The 24806-nt window shown below is 39.1% G+C and overlaps 3 protein-coding genes and 1 non-coding gene across 5 annotated transcripts; 3 read left to right on the plus strand and 1 right to left on the minus strand.

Moving 5' to 3' along the window:
- The first annotated feature begins 662 nt into the window (after positions 1-662).
- Positions 663-7102, plus strand: LOC102720940 (acyl-CoA-binding domain-containing protein 6-like). 2 transcript variants are annotated; one of them, XM_015842910.2, is made up of 16 exons: positions 663-862; positions 1334-1513; positions 1624-1701; positions 1875-1985; positions 2085-2151; positions 2234-2295; positions 2405-2544; positions 3096-3222; positions 3302-3416; positions 3651-3739; positions 4049-4132; positions 4205-4351; positions 5281-5436; positions 5832-5891; positions 6443-6612; positions 6758-7102. In XM_015842910.2, exons 1-15 carry the CDS (start codon positions 857-859, stop codon positions 6599-6601), a joined length of 1581 nt encoding a protein of 526 aa, XP_015698396.1. In that variant the 5' UTR covers positions 663-856; the 3' UTR covers positions 6602-6612; positions 6758-7102. The 2 variants fall into 2 exon arrangements, with proteins under 2 accessions (XP_015698396.1, XP_006664611.1); XM_006664548.3 differs by having other exon boundaries at positions 670-862; positions 6443-6854.
- A 1002-nt stretch (positions 7103-8104) lies between these two features.
- Positions 8105-12047, minus strand: LOC102721226 (tryptophan--tRNA ligase, cytoplasmic). Its single transcript, XM_040529407.1, has 11 exons — positions 11668-12047; positions 11436-11555; positions 10751-10936; positions 10570-10621; positions 10309-10461; positions 9997-10089; positions 9383-9463; positions 9157-9228; positions 8707-8775; positions 8492-8602; positions 8105-8306 (listed from the first exon to the last, which is right to left on the minus strand). The coding sequence occupies exons 1-11, from the start codon at positions 11919-11921 to the stop codon at positions 8256-8258; spliced, it is 1242 nt and encodes a 413-aa protein (XP_040385341.1). The 5' UTR covers positions 11922-12047; the 3' UTR covers positions 8105-8255.
- Positions 12048-13577: 1530 nt separating this feature from the next.
- Positions 13578-15916, plus strand: LOC121055981 (riboflavin synthase). Its single transcript, XM_040529408.1, has 2 exons — positions 13578-14641; positions 15452-15916. Exon 1 carries the CDS (start codon positions 13685-13687, stop codon positions 14594-14596), a length of 912 nt encoding a protein of 303 aa, XP_040385342.1. The 5' UTR covers positions 13578-13684; the 3' UTR covers positions 14597-14641; positions 15452-15916.
- A 26-nt stretch (positions 15917-15942) lies between these two features.
- TRNAG-CCC lies at positions 15943-16013 on the plus strand. The gene has a single exon. It is a non-coding gene; the product is annotated as a tRNA-Gly (tRNA).
- The last annotated feature ends 8793 nt before the right edge of the window (positions 16014-24806 follow it).

Below are 24806 nucleotides of genomic sequence, written 5' to 3' on the forward strand. Positions count from 1 at the left end.
ACAGTAAGGAATGCATCATTCACAGGTGTGTATTTTTGGGTGATGTCCTGCTATCATGAAGCAATCTAAAAGCATATTCAAAAGACTAGTCATCATACTAGGCATACCAAATTTTGGCTAGTATAGAAATAAAAGGCACTAAAAAATTAATCATTTGACTGCTAACCATTTCACTAATCAAATAGACTAACTAGGCAACCATCCTCCACCTCAACTTATTGTTAGGATCCACCAAAAGATATAAACTACCGACAATAAACTAGAGTGCAAGAAAAATATACTTTCTATTTTTTAGATAGACATAATACCGTGTGGCTAGTATATTATCTTTTCTCTTGCTTACTAGCTAAATTTTAAAATTTAAAACTTAAATTGAAGTTGATTTTAGAATTATTTTATCGTAGGTTATTTTTAGATTTACTTTTAGATCGTTAAAAACAAATATATAATTTTTTATTAACAAATCATCTTTTAATAATCGGTAAGTTTTTTCACATATGCCTAACTTCAGCGAGCCGTAAAGCTTTAGCTCAGCTGTTGGAGTTGGAGATGCTCCAAGGCATCCCAGCCCTCGGATCGCCATTCCGCACGAATCACGAGGCCCGTCTCTCCCAGTCGCCTCCCTCGCAATTGGCGCCGGGTCGCCGGAGCGCAGCAGCCACGCGCGCGGACACTCCTCCCCCCGCCGCGCCAGATCTCGACCCTTCTAGAAGCTTCCGCCCGCCCGGATCCCGAGGGTCCTTCCCCCCACTCCCCCCCGCTCTCAGATCCCAACTCGTCGGCGGCGGCGGCGCGAGGGATCCTCCCAAGTTAGGCCCGCCCGTGTGCTGCCGCCCTCTAGAACCCGCGCGGCCAGATGGCGGTGAGTTGCCTGCGTGTGTGATCTTAGGCCTCCTCTGCGCTGGCGAACGGCAGTTTCCCTTCTTATTCTCCCCCCATTTCGTTAGTTGGTGGGGCATCAAACCCGCGGTATCTGCAAGCCGCGGTAGCAGATCATCGGTTTGGCTCTGTATGGTGCATTAGGGCTCTGAATTTTTTTTATAGCAGTGATCGCCTTGTTCAAATCGCAAATCTTAGCTACGGGGCGTGCCGCTGAGCTGCTCACAGGCGCACTGCTTGATCAGAAATGTGTGCTTACCTGCCACGCGATCCGGTGTTCGTAGCATTTCTCTGCGGGTTGCTGTTTAGGTGTAGCGTGTTCCATGGGTTCGGTAGGTTTGGCCGTGATCTGTTGGCATTCAGGAGAGCTTTGTTTTTGTGTTGTTTTCTTCCCTTTTGTTTTAACCATGAATGATGTGTGATCTCAGATAACCTTTACATTTCGTATCATTAGAGTGCAAAATCGGCCAGCAGTGGTGCCTCCGAAGAGTCCAAAGTAGTGGTGGCGGAGAATGGGAAGATGGTTGATGTTCAGGACAAGGAGATTACCATGGAAGGCCTCTGTTCCATAAGTTCTTATGACCAGTGGACGCGGCTCGCCGCATCTGGACCGCTTCCGAAACCCCGCTACAAGGTCCTCTTTTTTTTACCACATGATCACTAGACTCCATCTAGCCTGTCTGTTGTGCTGCCTTCGTTTTCTCTCGGTGGTTTTGACGTAGTGCATTCAATTATCTTATACAGCATGCAGCTGCTGTGGTTCAGGAAAAGATGTATGTCTTTGGTGGAAATTACAATGGTCGTTACCTTGGTGACATGCAGGTATATTAGTCTGTCATGATACTTAAACTGTTTTATTATTGGTAATTGCACTTCTAGGGAACTGTATAGTTACTTTAGTTGCTCATTAATAGAGGTTAACCATGCTTGTTACAATTTTTAGTCAGTGTAAGAATGATATGCTTCTCAACAATTGTATCCTATTTTCATTGCAGGTTCTGGATTTCAAAAGTTTGTCATGGTCAAAGCTAGAAGTTAAATCCCAATCAGAACCTTCAGAATTGACTGGAACAACTTCACTTGCTCCATGTGCGGGCCATGGACTGGTAATCACCAGATGCTCTTTATAATCGTGCTGTGTGAAATTTCTCCCAGATAGATATAACCGTATAATGTATTTCCTTCTGGCATTTTATCTCCTGCAGATTCCATGGGGAAACAAGATCCTCTGTCTTGCAGGACACACCAGGGAACCTACCGAAAATCTCAGTGGTTAGCCCAATATTTTGCTCATTGTTCTCTAATATTATCTAGTATGCTAGTATAATTTCTTACATAAAAGTATTTATGTCAGTTAAGGTGTTTGATCCACAAACATGCACTTGGTCAACCTTGCGCACTTATGGCAGATCACCGGTATGGTTGTTTGTCTATTTATATTGTCAGAGAGCCTCTACAGTATCCAAACAAAGCTTGCTTTTTTTCTCTCTATGAATATTGGTGATAATTTAACGTTTTCCTTTAGATCTCACGTGGTGGTCAATCAGTGACTCTTGTTGGAGACACATTAGTTGTGTTTGGAGGTGAAGCTGATGGGAGGTCCCTTCTGAATGACCTGCATATTCTTGATCTTGAGACCATGACTTGGGATGAATTTGAGACAACGTAAGCTTTATGACAAAGCATGTTTTCCATTTGTTACAAAGTGACAAAACATGTTTTCCATTTGTTATAAAGTGAACAAATTGCATTAATATTTTAATTAGATTGGATCTCCATATGGTCCTTATGAGAATTCTACTGCATATGCTGAATTTTGTAACTCATGTGCAAATGCTGTTGCAAGTGTCATTTGTACTCCATAAATTATACTTGTTAAGACATTATGAAATCATAGTTCTAAGGCCGTGTTCGGCTTGAAGAGGGCAAGGTAACTTATCCCTGGCACGGAAAACGTAGTAATAGATTAGTACATGATTAATTAATTATTAATTATTAAAAAAATATAAAATAGATTAATATGATTTTTTAAAATAACTTTCCTATAGAAAATTTTTCCAAAAAATACACTGTTTAGCAGTTTGGGAAGCGTGCGCACGAAAAACAAGGGGGTAAGTTATCTTGTTGGGGGCAAACGAACGGGGCCTAAATGCATTACCTAGTTATTGAGGTGCAGAGCTGATACCTGACTTTAAATTTCTTCTGATTCTCTTCAGAGGCACACTCCCTTCCCCAAGGTCAGAGCATGCTGCTGCATGCCATGCTGATCGTTATCTCTTGATATTTGGCGGGGGTTCTCATTCTACTTGTTTCAATGATCTACATCTCCTTGACATGCAAACAGTGAGAATTGAATCTTTTCTTTAGAGCTGGTATTAACTACTTTAGGAAGTCCAAATCAGTAGTTAGCTGTTAATTGTAGATGGAATGGTCAAGACCACAACATCAGGGTATTACTCCTGAACCAAGAGCAGGGCATGCAGGTGTTACAGTTGGTGAGAACTGGTTTATTACTGGAGGTGGTAATAATAAGAAAGGTATTATTGAAAATCCAGCACCTACCTTATACTATGATTTCCAAAACAAACGAGCTTATTCAATTTCTATGGTTTTATCACCCTTGAGTGTAGCTCATTATCCATTTACAACTGATGTATCTCTTATATATTTTCTTGATGGTTTTTTTATCTTTTCTTTAGAAAAAAAAAAACTAGCCCACGAAACAGTTGTCGTTCACATGTGCCTAATTGGCTAATCCTAATGCATTGCAGGTGTATCAGAAACACTTGTACTTAACATGTCTACATTTGCATGGTCAGTCGTTACTGGTCTTGAAGGCCGTGCACCCCCAACAAGTGAGGTTAGCTCTTTATGTAACTGGGTTACTCTAGCAAATAATTGGGAGCATCTGCTTTTCATTACATCATCTTTGTTCTGTTTATTTACTCTCAATCATCTGATAATTTGGATGAGAAGGTTTGGATCTTGAAATTCGAACTGCATATTCCAATTAGGTTCATCCAATTAATTTTATTTCATTTAATCCTATCATGCATTGAGATTGATATTATTCTAACCAGTGACATATTTGTAATGCTGCTTAATTGCATTTCTGTCATATGTTATGCACCCAAGCTGTTAGTGATATTGAGAAGCTGTTGCACCTCAGGGGTCAAGTTTAGTGCTGCACAAAGTTAATGGTGAAGACTTTCTGGTGTCATTTGGAGGATACAGTGGACGCTATAGTAATGAGGCATGTCTACTCCACCTGTTTATTTCTTCTCATGCATATCCATGTATTCTGTTGAATAGTTCTTTTGTATAGGTTTATGCTCTCAAATCAAGTCAAAAGTCCAATTTACGATCTGGGCAAATAAATGAACCTGAAACAAATGGCTTGGCCTCCGTATCTATGGAAGCAAATTCCAGTAGAGGGGTTATATTCGAAATTGAAGAACTTCAAGATGAAAAGGTAATGGTAGGGTGCAGAAATTCGTTTTTTCCCCCAATTATTTTTATAAGCATGATGGCTGGATACTCTTTGTTTCTTTTTACTTTGTTAAGACATCTACACAATCATCAGTGCATTTTTTAGATAATGGGTAGAAATCCTGCTTCGATATCCACACAGCCGAATACTTAGACTCCAGGCCTCACAATTGAGGAAAAGAAAACAACTAGCAAAAAGAAAAGACTAGAAGATTAAGCTTCAAATCTTCTTCTGTCTTGCTTTAAACTTGCTTCTTTCTTATGCAACAACAGCCAGCACACCACTCGTTCACTTAGAAACTTTGATGTCCAGTTCATCCTGTCAAAGATCAGCCTTGTGCTACCTAACGAGCTGTGCCACCCAAAACCGCTACGGCGATCCTAAGAAGCAGCCTAAACTCCAGCAACCCCTCAACAACGTCGAATTGGCTCCTCCACAACCTTGCCCCCATTGATGACCGAATCCAGTCTCCAAATTCAACAGCTCCCAGCCCCTAGTGCCTTCGCTCGCCGATAAAGGGAGGCTATGAAGAAGAAGCCACACCAACTCTGTTTGCCACTGCGTCAATGGATCTGAACACAGACATCTCAGACCCAATGACTCTTAGGCCCCAGATCAAGTGTCACGCGTATCTGTTATCGGCACTGGCGATGAGCCAATCGTCATCCTGTCAAAGCTGATTTTGTTTGATTGCTGTTTTCTTTTGTTTATATATTCATAAAAAATATTTAAAATGTAACTAAAAGATAGTAATTTTCATCACAAATCTACTAACATCATTTTCATATCTCAAATCATACTTGGTTAAGATTTATAGGCTTGACTACATGCATCCTAAAATGATATCTATTTAAGAACGGAGGGAATAGCTCCTGAGACATGCACAACTTATGTTTTCTTAAATCTTTCAGGTTATTAAGAGGGCAGATACTAGCAAAACTTTGTTGCAAGCAGTTACAGGTGAGAAGAACAAGATACAAGAAAAACTTAACCAGGAAGAGCTGCAGAGTTCCCGACTGAAGCAGGAATTAGCTAATGCGGAGACAAAAAATGTGGAACTTACTAAGGCAAGTTGCATAGTTTTTACTATCAGAAGTTATATCTCTACCTATATGTCATCTCTTATTCATGACCTATAATTTCCACTTAAGTTCTTTTGGTATTTATGGCTCAACTATCTGCAATTCAGAAAAAAAATACTATCAAAGCAATGTACCTCAACGAAATTTGTAGTTCTAGGCTGCTATTTCAGCTGTGTACTATCAATATTCTGTGATCGAGTGCATTCAATGTTAAAACCTCAATGCGTCAAACATCACAGCAAAAATCACTGTGAAAGTTCGAAAACATAGGCTGGATAGAAGCTACTACCTCTGCTAGTGCTAGGTGCTATCTGCTGAGCAAGAAACACACTTTAGTCTCTCCGCAATCAAGTTTAATTGTTGTGATCTCTGTTATGCAGGATCTTGACTTAGTCCGCAATCAACTTTCTGCAGAAGAAGCGAGGGCATCACAACTTGAGGTAGGCAGAGAGAATTTTGGGAAAGAACATGTGTTCAATTGAATTGTTCAGATCAGAAAATAGGATTTGATTTTACATGTATACTCATTTTCTTATGCCAAGCTATGAATGATGTGCAACAACTTAATTGCTCAGCATTATTTGTTCCCTGAAGACATGTTGACTTAATCGTAAAGGAAAAATCACCTTCTGTATGGGTAGGGAACTCTTGTTGACAAATTACATCAAAAATCAGCTTAGCATGCCACCTAATCAGAAAGTAGAAAGGCGAACTGTTTATCCCTGTAAATAATTAGAACTTGTGCATGCCATTTAGCTTATCTAGCTAGTACCTTTATTTTTTTTAAAAATGTTACAGAAATAAATTATAGTGATATTTTCAACTATTTTAAGACCATGGACTGATTCTATTGTTTGCGCATAGCATTGCTCATTGGCACCCTTTGCATTGAAAGCATTGAACTGTCATAGTTTAGCGATACATGCTTTCAGCCTTTCACGTCCTACTGCTCCCATTGATATAATGATAAGATATTTTGTCCAAATGGCAGAGCGAAATTTCCGAGCTTCAACAAAGGCTACAGAAGATGGAGGCCCTGGAGAAGGAGTCCGAGTTGCTTCGGCTTGAAAAGGATGCAGATTCTGATGATTCCTCTTCAGGCAGCAACCAGCGACCTGGTGACAGGGGCTTCTGGAGGTGGAATGGATAAAAGTTCTTGATGTAGGTAGTAGCATTTGGATGGATGGTTGATATTTACTGTAGAGTTGCATATTCTTTCGATTTTTGGCGTGTTGTTTTTTTGCTTTTCCCTGGAGAACCCAATATTCACAAGTAGATCAAAATCTCAAAAATTCTTTACTCACAGAGAAACAGGATGGCAGCAGATTGCGGTTCCATCAAGATGAACCGATCAACCATGCGAAGGATTTAATAAAGATAACAGGTGGTTCTATCTATCTCAATAACTTTAGCCTTTTATGTTCGTTCGATCATGACATCAGGAAAAATATCATTTTGCTCCATATCTTTAGGCCTGAATGCTGGCTAACAGAACAAATACAAGTGCCCTAGGTTTTAGGTCAGTAATAACCTGCAAAAATCTGCAATTCATCGCAGGATTTTGTCCTCTATGTTCAGAAAAGAAAAATAAAAGGTTCAGCTTGTCTGAGCTACAGCTGAAATCGATTTGAATTTTATTAAAGCTTAGATTTACAAATAATTTAGAGAAGTTTTGTCGCTTCAGTCACTCAGCCTTGCCTTTGAACTGCCCATAGTAAAAATATAAAAGTTTTATCCTAAAATTATCTATTATTTTTCATTGTTTCGGTCATGTTTCTTCGGCTGGAGAGAGAACCTTTCAGGCATGCAATTAGGCTCATTCGGATCACAGGGATTTTGTGTGATTTTTCGTAGGAAATCAGTTTATATGAATTTGCCGCTGTTTATGCATTCGGAACATAGGATTCACCCTTACTATTGCTGTACCTTTTCAGTACTTTTGAGGGAATTCCATAGGAAAAAAAATAGAACCAACTCTAACCTTATCTTTTCTACTGGCTTCGCGTAAGACCTAGACAAGGCAAGCAAGAAATAAATCAACTCAATTAGCCACTGTAATGATGGTTTATTGGTTACGGGCCCACACATCAGTTGCTTGCACAATCTAATAAACTTCCCCGTTACAGCTTCTAATAATAGGTATTATCATTTTGGCAACCTCATATAAACATAAGCCAAAATTTAAGTTTTAAAGCTTAACTGTATAGTTAACTTTGGGGCTATATCGTATTATTTATAAGCCAAAATTTAAGTTTTAAAGCTTAACTGTATAGCTTTGGGGCTATATCGTATTATGTTTTACCATCCATGCTTTTATATCAATAAGAACATACGTGCCAAAGTTTTATCCATAAATTATTTTTTAATTACTAATATTCGCTTATACTCATTATAAGGATGAGGCTGAATGAATCAAGATTCTCGAGTTTTTCCTTTGCCCTATTTGAAATATTTTTTTAGTTTTCTATGTTTTACATTCTTACCCTATTAAAACATGTTCATGTGATTTTCTATTCTTGCGTTTCAAATGAGTCCTTAAGAATAATCCATTCTGATAACAAAGCTGTTTAGGTTTCATTGTGATGCTTCAACTCAAAACTGTTATAACCTTTCTGATTCAATGAAAAAAAAAACCACACGTTGGTTCTACATTGATGAAGCAGGCTTTAAGATAAAACTTATCCTGTACTGATTTGCAAAATCAAGTGTACCACCAATATACGATAGGTGGCCAGCCTAAAAATAAATCATGGAACACACGAATGCTGCTTCCAGATATCTCCATGCCGTTTTTCGCATCAGACTCAGCCAAACATATTGGGGAGGGGTCTCACTGCCATGAATGCATCAACCATCTGCACAAACAGGAAACAATTTAAATGATGCAAGAAATTTATTGCAGACATGCTACATGTTTTAGGAAGTTCATCAAAGCACATATCCCTGTGTTTTCTGTATCATGGCATTTGTGAGATATGATTGCGTGATGTGTGAAAAAAAAAATGTACTTCGGAATGTACAACAATGCGCAAGATTGTACCTCCTCAGTCACTTGGGCTCTAGCTCTTTGATGTCTTGCAACCAGTTCGGATAGAACCGCAATAAGGCGCTGCTTCACTTCACCGGTCAGCATCCTTCCTTCCTTGTACTCCTGAAGAGTTTCAGAAATATTAGAGAAAATCAGTTGAGGAATACAGGCTTAAGGAAACACATCAGGTAAATTAGCTCTAGATTATATAGCATAACTTGTATTACCTTCTTTACATGCTCAAGCTCATCATCATCTTCAAGGAAGAAGTTTAGATACTTAATTGGAACATCCACCTGAACACCACAATCACAACTCATCCATTGATTTAAGGGAAAAAACATAAAATACAGAAATGAGCATTGCACCCGTTATAGAACTGAAGTGCCTCAATATTTTGCATGTGTTAGCATTCAGGGGAAAAAAATTATTGATGGCTTCAATAAATGAGAAGTAAAAACGAAAAGTAAAGGTCCTCAATTGCATGAACTGTGGCCTACTGGCCTATGGGGTAGCAGTCTTCCAATTTTCAAATTATTTCTTTAATTCAGAAGTTGCATTTCAAACAAATACATCTCAATAGTGCATAATTCAGGCAATCAGGGGACAACATACTTACTAAGTACACAAGTTTCACATTTAGCAATAATGTTCAATATAACAAGAAAATGACTTACATCAAGGTTAGCTCCAAGTTTTCTATGGAGCTCAATCGAGTCCTGGCCACCTGAGAAGGCATATTTACTCACCTGAAAAAAATGATTGAATAAATGACAGACCCATGAAAAGCAGAACCATAAGGCCTACAGGTCCATGTTTCAATTGAACACCAAAATTTGAATGGGCTCAGGCACCAAAAAAGTGTACTATCTTTTCAGCTAAATTACAATGCTCAAGACAAACCTTTGTCTTTATTTCTTTAGCACTGTCTGTTACATATATTGCAGAATTTGGATCACTGGCAGACATTTTCGTGTTCTCCCCCTGTCAAAGGGAAATAAACAACTCACAAAAATCAATGTCCACAAAAATTGCTATGCATAATAGGAAGCTATAAAAACAAATGCTGGGCAATGGAAATGAGCAATGAAATTGGCAAATAAAGATGCAATCTTATCAGGTATTGAAAAATGCAACATAAGAAAATAGCCAGCCAAAAATTAACTAGGAGCTGTCAAACAGCACAGAGAAATAACTGGAATTGCACTTAAAAAAATGCTCCCTGCATCCCAAAAGGACTTCAACTTTAAGTCCAGATTCATCCTAAAAAATGAACTGTGTTTGATTTTTTTTTAAATGATTCTCCTGCCACAAAAATAGATACCCTTACTTTCAATTGAATTTTCGTTTATAAGCAATCACTTTGCTACATTGAAGGAATAACTTCATATTGAAGTACTGATTATGAGTTCTGATTATGCCTCCATTGATGAATTCTATTTTATGCCCATGTTACACTTCTACGCAGTGAAGAATGAAGATATTAAGCTATAAATCCATGGTCCTAAAAATTGTACCTGAAGAGCAGGGAAAAATCTCGATTCAATTAGTGATGGTTTCTGGTAACCAAGTTTTGGAGCAACGTCACGGGTCATCCTGAAATAAGGATCCTGGAAGAACAAATCCAGTGAGCAACTTAAACTTGCAAAACAAAACATGAACACTTACAACAGCACACTATATTGATAGAAATTAAAAGAATAAATATATCATGGCATAGTTGAGGTCAGGTGTTCCTAGATCAAAATGGTACAATGGCAGCATGGAGGCAGACAAACCACAAAACACAGGGAAGTAGATGGAATTAGGCACCCATAATATTTTTATACCTGGTCTATTGCACATGGGATCAAGCACCGTAGTTGGTCATTGCCAGAGAAGAGATGGGGGAATGAAGAAGGGAATGATGGAACAGCTTGCACGGGAGGAAAACTAATCTTTCCTATATGATCCTCTGGGCTGAATCCAAATATTCCAGTAGCCTGTTGTTCAAGAGTAAACTCTATTAGCAAAAGACAATGATTGGACGCAAGTGAGTTACCGAACACTCCATTGCCCAAAATACTGTTAGTCTCAGTTAAACTGCTCACCTGATTTAACGTCACCCGTTTGGCAACTTTAACCATGTTTTGATAAAAAGCACTGTAAGGGAAAAAAAGAGGATTCTTTTTGGTAAAATAAGTAAAGCTAAAAAATTACTTGCTCAGCAAAAGAATAGGCATTAAATTAGTCATAAAATGAAAGATAGAGTACATTTAATAAGAATTTTACCCTCCAACATAATTAAAATCAGAGAAAATGAAAGTCCTTTCAATATCGAATCCACATGCTATGATGTCTTTCGCATTTTCACGGGCAAGCCTTTTAGTTTCCTCAACAGTCAAGTTCTTCCATAAGAACTTCTCATCATCAGTTAGCTGTATCACTAGAGGCACCTTGAAAGCATCCTGCAAATATCTAAAGAGGGGCACTGTCAGTTAGTTGACATTGTCGATGAATCCTTCGCAGTTACACAATTAGAATTAAGCCAGCAATGCAAGGTTTATCAAAGAAGATATCGCAACAAAGTTTGGAAGCTACATACAGACTAGAGAACATAAGAAACATTATAATCCACAGATTGTGTACTGTGATATCCTTTCTTGCAAGGAATATGTTAAGGTGATAAGTTACAGGATAACACCTTCAAATCGGTCCGGTAATCTATTGTGTTGCTCTGTTTGATTCACCACATAAACTACAATAACCATCAAAGGTTCTTTCAACACTGAAATTAGATAAATTTCAGTAGGTCTGTCCAGTAAATAGCACACAACCATTTCTGATCCAACCTCGGCTGTTCTAGCTAACCATAGAGCTATTCCCTCATCGCCTGTCGCGGCATTGCCCAGCTAAGCAAGTCCAGAACATTACAACACTGAGGAGAGAGCGCTCAAGATTGGAGCACGGCGCTTACTTAGTGAACATGAAGGGGATGAGATGGCCGAGGTGAAGCGCCTCCGACGAGGGCCCCCTCCCCGTGTAGAGGTAGAACTTCTCCCCTCGCTCATACAGATCAAGTATCTCGTTCAAATCCCTGCAGAGACAGGGGGAGATATAAAAAAAGATCCAAACTTTTCGTCAGCAATTCGGTACACACAGAGAGAGAGGTGGCTAGGGTTTGGGGTGGGGCGGGGCGGGGCACGCACCGGTGGGCGAAGAAGAGGCCGCGGCGGAGGAAGCGGTGCGGCGGGCGGGCGGTGAGGCGCGCGACGCGGGCGACGAGCGCGTCGTCGAGGCGCTGGCAGCCGAACTGGTCGACCAGCTTGTCGTAGTCGATCCCGCCCTTCCCCGCCGACACCTCCCACGGGTTCACCACCTGCTCCTGCTGCTCCGCCTCCGCCTCCTTCTTCGTGGCATCCACCTCGGCTACGGCCGACGCCGACGACGACGACGATGCCATGGTGGGATCTCGCGTGCTTGCTCTGCCTCGCCGGCGATGGTGGCGGCGGCGGCGGCGGCGGGAGGGGATTGGAGATAAACCTCGCGGTGACCTGGCTGACGTGTGGGACCCACAAGTCAGTGGCGTGGGCTGCTTTTGTAGCTGACCCGAGACCGAACCTGAGCGGCGAACCCTCTTCCAAATCCTCGTTTAATCTGCCTTACACGAAAGGTTTAAGAATTTATCACTCTTGTATATGTCAATTAAAATACATATCTATGACATTGTTATAGATCATGGACCCACATTATAGATATAGAGAATAACAAATTATTAAATACAATACTATAGCGGTAGCAAATAGTTAACCTCATATATACTAATGCAAAGTTATAAACATTGAAATGCATTCCACTCTATCAAACACTAATATAATAATGGCTTAAAACTAAAATCTACGTGGGATAATAAAAAGCTCAAAAGATAAAGTTCTTTTTTGGAGCGCGCGGGTAGAGAGTGGGGGTTTTAATGCACGGAGCAGTACACATTATGAATGTCTAAATAGTTTCCGCAAAATTCAGTATAATTACCGGGGTAAAAACGGATCGGATATAATAACTGATTCGATTGGTTTCAAATTCATCCAAAATGAGCATATGGTAGAGGTTTACAAAAATTCGTTTGATATAGACATATATTCGTATATTATGTTGTAGATGCAATATCCACAACATAATATAGATGTGGATTGTTCGATATTTTCATTGGATTACTCGATATGTCATTTGTTGATACTTTGAATTGGTTGACCCATATAACCACTATTTATTCCATATAACATTAGTCAGTCCGTCTAATGATCTAATCCATTATTAACCGTGTTCACTGTCTAATTTTACGTCCACACAGTCACTGTGGCTCTCCTGCTCCCACCGCACACCATAATGTTGATAAGTTATTATGATAGACTTTTAAATTATATTTACAGATTATATGTTGAATTGTTATTGTATTGTTGGCTTGTTGCTAGTTGTATTATGAATTTCTAGCAGAGGCGAGCTTGATTATTGTGAAGAATACTCGGTTTTAGTATTTTGGAAGTAACATTGAGTACTTTATTGTTCTTAGTTTGAGTACTACATCAAGTTTAAGCGCCCTTGGTTTGCTAATCAATCAATTTACTAAGTTATATTTGATCTGTGAATGTTTTTATATGTAGCAGTGGGAACCCATTTGTTTCACAGAATCTACTGTAACACGAAATATTAGCTGTTTTCTAACAATATTTTTATAGTTGTAAACTTTAGTTCAAAGCATAAAGAATGTCAACTATGCGTGGTGCTACATGAAAAGTATAATGGGTCAAATCACTCTATTTTATATTATAAAATACTTTAATTATATCTAGATTTATACCTAGATAAATGATTAATATGTCTGTGTATATTTAGATTTATTGGTATTTATACTCGTATAAATCTAGTAAATATTGAAGCAATGTAACAATCGATTATTATTATGGTTATTATTTCCTCCGTCTAAGATTTTTAGCCTTATTTAGATTTATTTATATGCTAATAATCTATATATATATATATAACCTATACATAAATATATAAATATATGAATAAATTTATACAAATTTAGAAAATCTTATAACGTGAGAGTAATAAACTATAGTGAAATTTACTCGAAGAAAAAAGGTTAGCAAGCCGAGCCATCAACTCGAAGGCTACTCTCTCCACCAAACCAAACCCCAATCCTAAAATCTTCCCAATCTCGCCATGGCGCCGCCGCCGACGACGACCACTGCCGCCGCCGCCGCAGCCGCAGCCACCGCCATGGCCGCCGGCGTCCGCCACCGCCAGCACTTCCTCCGCCGCGGAGTCCTCCCCTCGCCGGCCTCCCCGCTCCCGTTCGCGTCCCGTGTCTCGTCCGCCTCCTCGCCCCTCCGCCTCCCGCCGCCCCGCTTCTCCCTCTCCCCCATCCCCAAGACGCTCTCCTCCTCGTCGTCGTCGCATGTTCCGGTGCGCTCGCTCTTCACCGGCATCGTCGAGGACGTCGGCAGCGTGCGCCGCATCGGCCCGCCGCCGTCCGGAGGCTGGGGCGGCGGCGGCGAAGCCCCCGGCGTTGACCTCGAGGTGGAGACCAAGACCCTCCTCGCCGGCACGCAGCTCGGGGACAGCGTCGCGGTCGACGGCACCTGCCTCACCGTCGCGTCCATCGACCCGGCGGCGTCCACCCTCACCTTCGGCGTCGCGCCGGAGACCCTCCGCCGGACGTCCCTCGGCGACCGCTCCCCCGGCGACGGCGTCAACCTCGAGCGCGCGCTCACGCCGGCGTCCCGCATGGGGGGGCACTTCGTGCAGGGCCACGTCGACGGCACGGGCGAGATCGCCGCGTTCCGGCCCGAGGGCGACTCGCTCTGGGTCACCGTGCGCGCGCCTCCCGAGATCCTGCGGCTGCTCGTGCCCAAGGGCTTCGTCGCCGTCGACGGCACCAGCCTCACCGTCGTCAATGTGGACGAGGATGCCGGGTGGTTCGACTTCATGCTCGTGAGGTACACCCAGGACAACATCGTGCTGCCCAAGAAGAAGGTTGGGGACAAGGTGAACCTTGAGGCCGATATACTTGGCAAGTACGTCGAGAAGCTCCTCGCCGGGAGGGTGGAGGCGATGTCGAAAGCGGATTCGTGAATTGCAGATTGTTGCGCTGACAACAACTACTCAGTCAATTATGTGGTATCCATAAAGTGCTATCTTTTGAGATGAATAAATTGCAATCCTATTTCTATGAGTAATGGTGCATTTCTTATCTGTGAGATGTCTAGTGGAAAGCTATTGGGTGGGCTGCAATTGATAATGGATGCATGCTTGTGACCAATTGATTTTGGGAACACTGCCTTATTCATATTGTTTTGTTGTTACGATGTTGTTGCTTGCTAGGAATGCTGCATGTTTTTATCGATACACGTAATGTTTCATCCTAGGACCGCCTTTAAGTTAGTGTCTGATCAATGGCATGTCATGTATGTTAAAGAGGTTAGTGGCCAACTGGTTATTTCTTTCTCCAATATATTGTTTCCATGCAGTGTCATAATATTTGCATATGTACATTGCCTGAGAATACTATGTTCTGTTTTTAGGTGGTAGTAGCATACTAGGGCGATTTTCTGCTGCCGTGAAGATTGCATTTGCTGGAAATGGAATGTGATGTAGGACTGCATTGGTTTTAGTATCTATCTGCATAGTTTCTTAATGCAATTATGAATTTGTATATAGGGTCATCTATTCTTCTTCGAAGGACTTGGCATCTTGGGTAAATAACCCATGGTAATATAAGTAGAAGGTGCATTTGGTACATTTTACTGAATATTAATTTATATAAGCCAAATAACTATTACAAATGCTATATAAGCTAGATGAGGGTAATTCAGATGTTTAGCACCAGCATTCTCAAGATTGATTTAAATGATGCTACCTCTATGCTGCGAAAATACAATTCTTCTATGTACTTGACAATTGATATACTTGCTGCTATACATTGTGCAGGGAGGAAAGAGAAAGGAAGGAAGGTGCCTGGTTTGTTGTTGCCTTTGCTCAGTCGTTCGGGAACCAACAGCAAGAGGGACAACGAGAGCCTTTTTCAGACTTGCAAAGTTGGATCCCTTCTGCACAGCTGCATTCCATCGACCAAAACATTGTACTTACCGCGTTTGTGTTCTTGTAATAATGCAGCTTGCGCTGTGCAACTGAGCCGCAGATGGCAGCACCTGACAATTGTTACTCGCTTGCCCCCATTATAGACACTGCCCTCTGTCAAACTGAAAGTTGAAGAGTTCAGTTCCACATGATAATTGAATTATAGAGTTTGGTGCTGCTGCCTGTGCAATTCTTCTGCTGGCCAATTTGTTGCCCTGACGATATTGTCCTGAAATAAACAGAAGGGTAGTTTTGCCTCGATGACAAGGATAAGCGGAAGCAGAGTTTACTTTGAGTGGTCGATGCAATAAGAGAAATAAATGATTCATTTCTGGCATGAAGCGCATCTGGTGTAGTGGTATCATAGTACCCTCCCACGGTACTGACCGGGGTTCGATTCCCCGGATGCGCATTTTTTTTATCACTATCTCATTTTTGTTTTTTAATTACTTTTAAGAAACACAATGCATCATTCTGATGAACAATCAAGTGTCATTTCTCTCTTTCGATTCGAAAAACAAAATGCATCATTCTGAATCTCTCATGATCAACCAGGTGTCGTTTTAATTTTTTGAACCCCTCAAAAGCAAAAAAAAATTCATCATTCTGATGATGAATCAGGCACCCTTTTTATTTTTAACTCCTCGTCAGAAGCAAAATGCATCATTCCGATGGCCAATCAGGATTCTGGAGTGTCTTTTTGAAAACCATTTGCAGGCTGCACTGTTGCAGTCAAAGTAGCTCATCAGAGCAGTTTTCCCCAACTCCCTGATAACCGATTTGATCGCCAGAAATTACGCTTAAGAATTAATCATGGTCACCCTACTACTAACCCTAACAGCATTAGGTTCACCTTCACGCTACTTGATCATGTGCTATTTATGCACCTACCTGTATATACTGGATTTGGATACACTTCCATTTGTGCCATACGTTTTGTCATTTCGACCTGCTCCATGAGTTCTTAGAAAAAAAAACTACTCCATGGCATTATGACACCCGTATGCATGTTCTCCACATTAGTACTCCGTAACTACTCGCCTGATCGGAGTTGACGTTTTGTAATCTAGTACTATTTTACAACAATAAGGGTTCATTTGAATAACAGGATGAAAAAACAGAGAAATAGTAAAAACATAGAATTTTGATAGGATTATAAGTGTAAAACAGAGGATTACAAAACACAGGAAAAACATAGAAATGACCGTTTAATTGGACTGCATAAAAAACATAGAAATTTAAGTAGAGATAAAGACTCAAAGGATTCTTGTTAAATTTCCTCTAAAACTTATATGGGAAGAAGCATTTCACTCAAAGTTCGTAGGATTTTATAGGGTTCGTTTCTTTGATTCAAATGAGCTTTGTATGAAAAATTCATACATGAATGAAATACTCTAAAAATTCTTATGAATTTTCTTTTTTAATTAAAGGGGCCTAAAAGTCTGAGACAGCCAGGCAGTCTCTTGTGAGAAACACGATTTGAGCCCGGATGCACCACATTAAAGCATCTCCAAATTAATGGCTCACCAAGCCAAAATTTAGCAAATATAAAGAAAAACTAGAATCTAATTAACACAGTACGTTTGCGAAAAATCAAATCGCTGTCAAATTTCTCACTTGGCTAGCTAAAATCTAGCAAGTTGAAACCCACCTGGACACCTGGTATATAGCTATGCGTGTACGTGTGCGTGTGATGGTGCCATGTACACACGTTACGTTACGTAGACATGCCAAGCAGGTAGAGTACGTTAGCTCCTCCTGAAATATATATATTGGCTAATTAATGATCGAGTCTTAAGCAGCTAACCTATGGGCCGGGCGCACGGATGCGATTGCTGGCTGTGCCGGCCTGCGCTGCCTTTGCCCAAACCACTATAAAAAAATAGTTTTTTAGTGATTATTGGACATGAAACATTATATGCGGGTGAATTGTGGTGTAAAAAAATTATATGAGGCAAATCTCAATGCATAGTTTTGTAGCGTAGTATAGTTATTAAGAATGTAAACTAGGTAGCCGAGTCAGATGAGTTTCATGGGGATAAAACTCATTTCTCATCTCACGAAACTCCCTCATGTAATGATCCTGCCAAGTCAGCAATTTTACTGATGTGTTATCGTATTTATTGTGCATGACACCCCATAAAACATGCATTGAGACTAGCCTAAGAGACTGTTAGATGATGTTTCGGATGTAAAAATGTTTGTTTTCATGTGAGGTATCAAGTGACATGTCTGCCACATATAAGGTAAAGATAAGATCACATCTCCATCACCTCTAGTTCACTCTCTCATCTCTCCACGCACTCGTCTCACTTCTCCTCCGTGCATTCTCTCTCGTAAACAGCACGTGATCGGCTAGGCAATGTGGTAGTGACGAGTAGTGCGTGGTGGCTCGTCAATAGCGATTCGGGGATTTGGGGATCTAGTAGAGGCGACATCAACAACTGCAACAAGCAGTGCGTGATAATTCACGAAGGCGGCTACAATGATGATAGTCAGATCTCGCGGTGGTGACTACAACAACGACAATGTAGCGGCGACAACGACATTGGTAAGATCCGACGAAGGTGGCGAAGACGTTGATGATGACATCAATATCAATAGGGAGCTGATGGCCAACGCTGGGATAGGACGGTTAGGCGATTTTTTGTAATTTTTTCAGGCGATTGCTCGTACCCAGCTAAGATAAATTGGTCCCAATTACATGAAAAAAGTCCTTTTGGTGTAGTGACCCATGCATGCATGGCTAGTGCGTATTTTGGTTCTTTAATTTCCTCGGTGCTATCACACTAGGGTTATAACCACTGTTTCATATAATATAAGTATGTTATAATCAGTTGGGAATGATTACCACCGTAGCCCTATACTCACCAAACTGGCAATAGGCTGCACCCTGGCAAGGAATAAGAATGGTGTTCTGATAGAGTGATCTAGTTTTCTTGACTATACCTGGAAAAGTAGAATCTTTAGTATCTAGAATGTTGCATTCACATCGTTATCACAAGCTATAACTAGGGAATTGTTGTACATGTACAGTCTTGCACGGAGATAATACACATGTATGTTAGATTTAATTAATATACAATGCTAAAATTGTATTTCCATATGTACCTACTATGGGGCTGCGTTGTTTTGCAAATGAAAGATTATCTATTTTTTATAGTTGTTTATTAGTATAAATAATGAAATTAACTAGTATAAAGTTGAAATCATACTTTAGAAAAACAAGATATTGAGTTTTTACATCGAAACTATTTTCTAAAAAAATATGTCATTTAGTCGTCCGGGAAGCGCACGGGTAAAAGCCTAGGAAAACTCTGAAGATAATCTGATGAAACGAAAGCAACCTATATGTAAAAGTATATTTGAACTTAATATATAACTCTTAGTTTCTATTTCGTAATATTTGGATTTCTTATATAACTCTTAGATATTATTTTTAAGGTTTGCATTTTATGTAGGTAATTGTTTGTTGTGTAGGTATAACTGTATTTTGTATACAACTATATCGATCAATCTATATCGTTATAATCTAGACTCACCATGATCTAACAATTAAGTTTTTCTTTTCTTTTTATTGAATTACCGTGGTAATATCCAACCTTCATAACAAACGGGATGTCTTTTTTCTAGAGCTGGATTTATAATATAATAGACAGATCAATTTTTTGAGGCTGCTAAACCAAATCGTTAGGGCGAGAAGAGAAGAACTTTCAAAATGGAGCGAAGGTCCTGAAACATGTTAAAACACATCGACTTCACTTAAAATATGAAAATTTTAAGGCCCAACTCCTGGGGGCTCTATGCGCGCGGCCACTATCGGCTACCATGTGTGTTTATAACTTTATATACTCTCTTTATGGTGAGAATTTCTCTTTTTTTTTCCAATTATATGGCTGACACCCGTGCCCACACCACCGCATAGAAAACATCACACTCACATACCCGCACCTACTCGTATATACATAATATTTATTCGCACTAAGATTTGAATCCTCGTGGATAAAGTCATGGATCCACAACTCCAATACCAGATCACCCGTGCTTCCCCTTGGCACAGGATCTTGTATGTATCTCACTATCTCTTGTGATGTTGTTATAGAAATTTTTTTAGCTATGATTGAAATCACACAAGTCTCGCACGCTCTAAGAAAGCAATTTAAAATAACTTTTAGAAAAAACTTGTATATCTATGATATCAGTGATTTAGAAGTCAATGCCATTACGATGGAATAACTTCACAATCAAATATAAAATAACTTACAAAATGTTAGTTTCGGATGTGATTGAGATTGAGAACCTAATAAGTAGACGATAAGATAAAAGCGGCTATGAGTTAGCCCAAGTGACCTAAGCGAAGTTTTCGGATGTGATTAATTCACCCGTAACGGGCCGAGTTGAGCTGTTATGATAACACTGTCCCCGATAGAGGCAATCCGTACTAGTGATGATATGGTATGTCTTATATTTATGTAGTATCGTGGAGCTGAAAAAAACAATTAAATTACCGAGAAGGCATGGTACAATTGTACTATATCAATTACACATAATAAAATTTTTTAGCCTTCTCTAAATTCGTAGGGACGTTAATGAATACAAACACACATGTATATACAGTAGTATCAAAAATATCTTATAACATAAAACAGATGGAGCGTTATATATATTCTTGTGCGTGAATCATATATGTAAACACATATATATAAAAAAGGTATATGTCGACTTCCGTACATCAAACATACTATACGTTTAAGTAGACATTTTCTTTGGTCTTAGGGTTTGGTCGCTCCTGGGTTGGTTGACCGTATATGAAACGTGTATGCAACCAAGACAAGTTTAGTAGTAGACTATAGTAGAACAATGGGATGACCATGACGAGTGATTTCCTCCGGTTTTTGATTTGTTCATCAGGACTTCGTACGCACTGTGGCATGCACACGACCTTGCCCAAAATAATGGCCATGACAGCTAACAACCTGCTTGATTGATTAACAAATAATCTCAAATTTTTGGTCAGCGTACGTTAATTCTCCCTCCCAATGAACCCAAAGTACTCCTAAGTTATCAACGACCCAAATCCAATTGAGCGAGGTTGATCTTCGGGGAAGCCAATAATAAACTAATTTACCTTGTTGAATGGCGTATTTGCTTTTTTTGGCACTATTTTATTATTCTTAAAGAAATATTTTTGAGATACCACTTTTATATTTTCTAGTATAAAACTTCGGTAACAAGAATTTTACCATACAAATTTAATGTCTCGAAATACTTTATCAAATACTATTATTTCAAATTCAAATTAACAACTTTTAAGTATTAAGTATAGCATGGAATCCATATGATACTAGTATTTTAGTATCATCGAGATGATGACTAGAAGTTCCAAATATCACTGATGTAATATTGTTTGATTATTATACTAGAGGGGAGGTGAGCTTATCAAAATTGTTTTGCTATGGTAGGCTGGTGGCCCATCATATCCTAAAATATATAGTAGCAATTTCTAACTTATGTAATTAAATATGTGTTTCTTAGTCGCTTTTACGGATCGTAGGGTGTAATAAACTGAGCTACGCATTATAGTCTAAAGTTGATTTTTAAGTTTTAGAATTTAAGTTAAGGATTACTTTTAGAGGTCTTGTTCATCTCCTTCTTTTAGCCAACTCTCACTTTTATGACTGCTACGAAAACAAGTAAAAAAGAATATCCCTAAAATTACTTTTAGAGCAATTTCACAAGATATTATGGTCTGATGTACACAAAACTACAGGATTTTTTTGCACATAACATGTAATCCTTGATATTATGGTCTAAAAGCTCCTTAAAGCCGCACTATTAACTAGTTTAACTTTGGCCGCGTTCGGCATAGGGGTACAAGTGATCTGGCACGAAAAACGAAAAACGTATTAATAGATTAGTACATGATTAATTAATTATTAATTATTAAAAAAATATAAAATAAATTAATATGATTTTTTAAAACAACTTTTCTATAGAAAATTTTTGTAAAAAATACACCGTTTAGCAATTCGGGAAGCGTGCGCACGAAAAACAAGGGGACTTGGTTAACTAACTGGTGGTGCCGAACGCGGCCTTTGTGCTGTAGCAAAAATAAAATCATTAATGTTAGGTGACTGTAACTTGCATATGATGTGTCAAATAATTTATAAATCTAATATGATTTTACATGTAATTTTATAACTCATATATTAATTATGGTGTGTCAACATGGTGTTATAAAATTATAAAACTATAATACCTGTGGTTATTTGTTACATACCAAAAATCCTATGATTTCCTGAGACTCGGTCCATAACACATATAGTTTTATGAAACTTTGTCTTATTTTACAAAGCAAACATTAAAAAAATTAAAAACCGTTATTCCAAAAACTGAAGCAAGCACGGCATAAGTTAAGATTGTAGACAAAAAGAAATGTGCCCTTAAAAAAAATAGAGAAATGGATCCGTTACGCTTGTCTGCAATAGTGAGAACATGACAATCGTCATCAGTAATCACCGAATCCGTGTAACTCGAGCCGCAGAATTAACCACCATTGATGTTGGAGCATGCAAATCACTGCATTCATAGGCACCGTCCCATAAATAACTTTATTTTTTGTTTTTCCATATCCAATATTTGACCATTTATTTTATTTAAAAAATTTATAAAAAAACTATGCATAAAGTACTATTTATGAAGAATAAAAATATTAATCGTATAAAAGATTTTAAATAAGACGAAGAGTTAAAACATTATATCAAAAAATTGAAAAATAATTTTATTTCGGGCAGAAATAGTACGTACAAGTAAAAGCTACAGCAGCATTGTTTTTGCATTTCGAGGCAAATCTACCCCATTACTTTTGGGTGCCGACCAATTGTTCAATTGCTCTAAATATCCTTTCAGAAAAAGGCCAAAGATTTAATTTGTCGTTAGGTACTTTGGGTGATCCAAAATTCCAAACAAAGGCATGTTAGGTACGACAGCCTTTTGGTTCCTATAATTCTCTGTACCACACAAAAAAAAAAGATAAACTCACAAACATTTCTCCCACACACCAAAAAAAAAAAACCTGCCAACAAACACCCAATGACAAGTGGGGCCCACAGCCCTAACCCACCTACAGGGCCCACTATCAGTGACAAGCAACTGCTCCGTTGGTACGGGTAGCGATATACACAGGAGAATGTATATGTTGGCCGTGTAGAGGGGATGAACATAGACACAAAGAATCTCTCATGGTCACCTATGATTTGTGATGAAAACAATGAGCAGAGAGAGGAAAACAATGGTGGTTTTAGTAGGCAAATTTCATTTTCTCAGGGTTTGATGGGGCTCAAAAACTGGTGACAACGGCCAGTGGTTTTTCACAGCTCCTGCTCTGTTGTTTAACTACCAAACTCAGCAACTGTGTCTGTGTGTGTTCATATCCTGTGGCCTAAGAACTTTTCTTAAGCGTGTCTCAACAACCCCTTCTGTGCTGAGAGCAATGCCTCACCAACCTTAGCCACTTTGTGCTGATTTGTTTTTGTCCCAGGATGATTAGGAGTTGCATGTAGGGTGGACTTGTTTTTAACGGTGTTGTCTTGGATTGGTTTGTGATGTTATCCATGCAGATGAGATGACAGAGAAAGTTCTGTTGGCCTAACTGCTTTATTGGTGGGCACATGTTTTTTTTAATCAAGCATTTATCTGGACTTTAGAAATAATGAATGACAGTGTATTGTAAGAGTTTTTTTTTATCATTTTTAAAAAAATATTTAGGTACCATATTTTTTACCGTAAAATTTTGGTATTTTAAGCTACAATGTACCTTGAGATTCTATAATGTTGCACTAAAATTTTTAATATCTCAAGATACTTTTCAAGAATGGTAAAAAAACACGTATTATAAAGTTTATGGAGTACGGTGAAAATGCATCACTGTTCATTGTTAAGCGGTGTATATTCCCAGGCAATTGTATATTTTTGGCATGATTTTGTATTTTTTTAAAATGAACTTAAGAGCAAAATTACAAAATTTCGGCTAATAAAAATTCACACATTTCAAGCAAGAACATTCTTTTTAGCTACTCTACCTTCATGGTACCACAAAGAGTTTACCAGTTTGGAAAAAAAGACTTCATCACATTGACCACCAACCTCGCTTAGTGCTCACTTGTCATCTCCCACGTTGAACGTCTCCTAATCTTCGCCTAATCTCATACATCCAGAGAAGAACGTACACGCACAAAGAAAATTAAGGCTGGATTCTTCGTGAACACGTTTTCTAGGGAATAATTAACTTTTTGCCACTTTTGCATTGATCCTACCATATTTATCACTAAACCCACATGTCATAGACACGTGAGAATCACGTGTCATAGATAGTGAGTGAGAAATCTGTTATCATCCAATTTTAAAATTGTCAAAAAATTAAATGCTCCCGTTTTTCAAGTCACTAAACAATATGCTTCGTATAAATAAATTTCTCTTTTAATGTTTATAAAGTAAGATTTTAATTTTATAATAGTTAATTAAATTATTTATACCCTCAAATAGCTACCACAAATTAGATAAAATATACTATACCGTTTATGTCTTAAAACATCACCATTTAATAATTTAATAGACAGATTATGAGATAGATAATCCGTTAGACATGATCTAAACTTTTTTTACGAGATAAATACGATGTCACTCACGCGTATGATTAACGATTCTCCCATGAAACAATCATGTGCTAAAAAACCAGGCTAACCCCATGCACTGTACTAGCTCAGATTATATAATAACATAGAGCAGAAGAGAAAACCCAACAGCTTCACTGGTTTTGAAGGCTTCCAGAACTAGCGGCAGGATCGCTGCAGTGGGCGGCGCCCCCTGTATTCGCCACCTCACCCCTCCCCCATTCCGCCATGGATTGCAGCTGTCCTCTCTTACCCTAACCCCTTTGACCACTGCTAGCAGCTAGCACTAGTAGACAAGCACCATCCAAATGCCTTGAAAAGAAAACTCACCACTTGCTCTATCCAAGCATGAAGTGGTTTAGAAGTAGTAGATGATGATATTGCAACTTTTTTTTTTTCCCTACTGGCCTTGTTTGTGGTTAGGCATGTGGGTGCCTATATATATTCTGCACATTCTTGCTCCCTGCCCATAGATACATTTGTTGAGCTGAGCTTGTTCTTGTGTTCCTTGGTGTCCTGACTGTTCTTGCTGA

Source organism: Oryza brachyantha, chromosome 12 (assembly GCF_000231095.2).
Source record: "Oryza brachyantha chromosome 12, ObraRS2, whole genome shotgun sequence".
Taxonomy (NCBI): domain Eukaryota; kingdom Viridiplantae; phylum Streptophyta; class Magnoliopsida; order Poales; family Poaceae; genus Oryza; species Oryza brachyantha.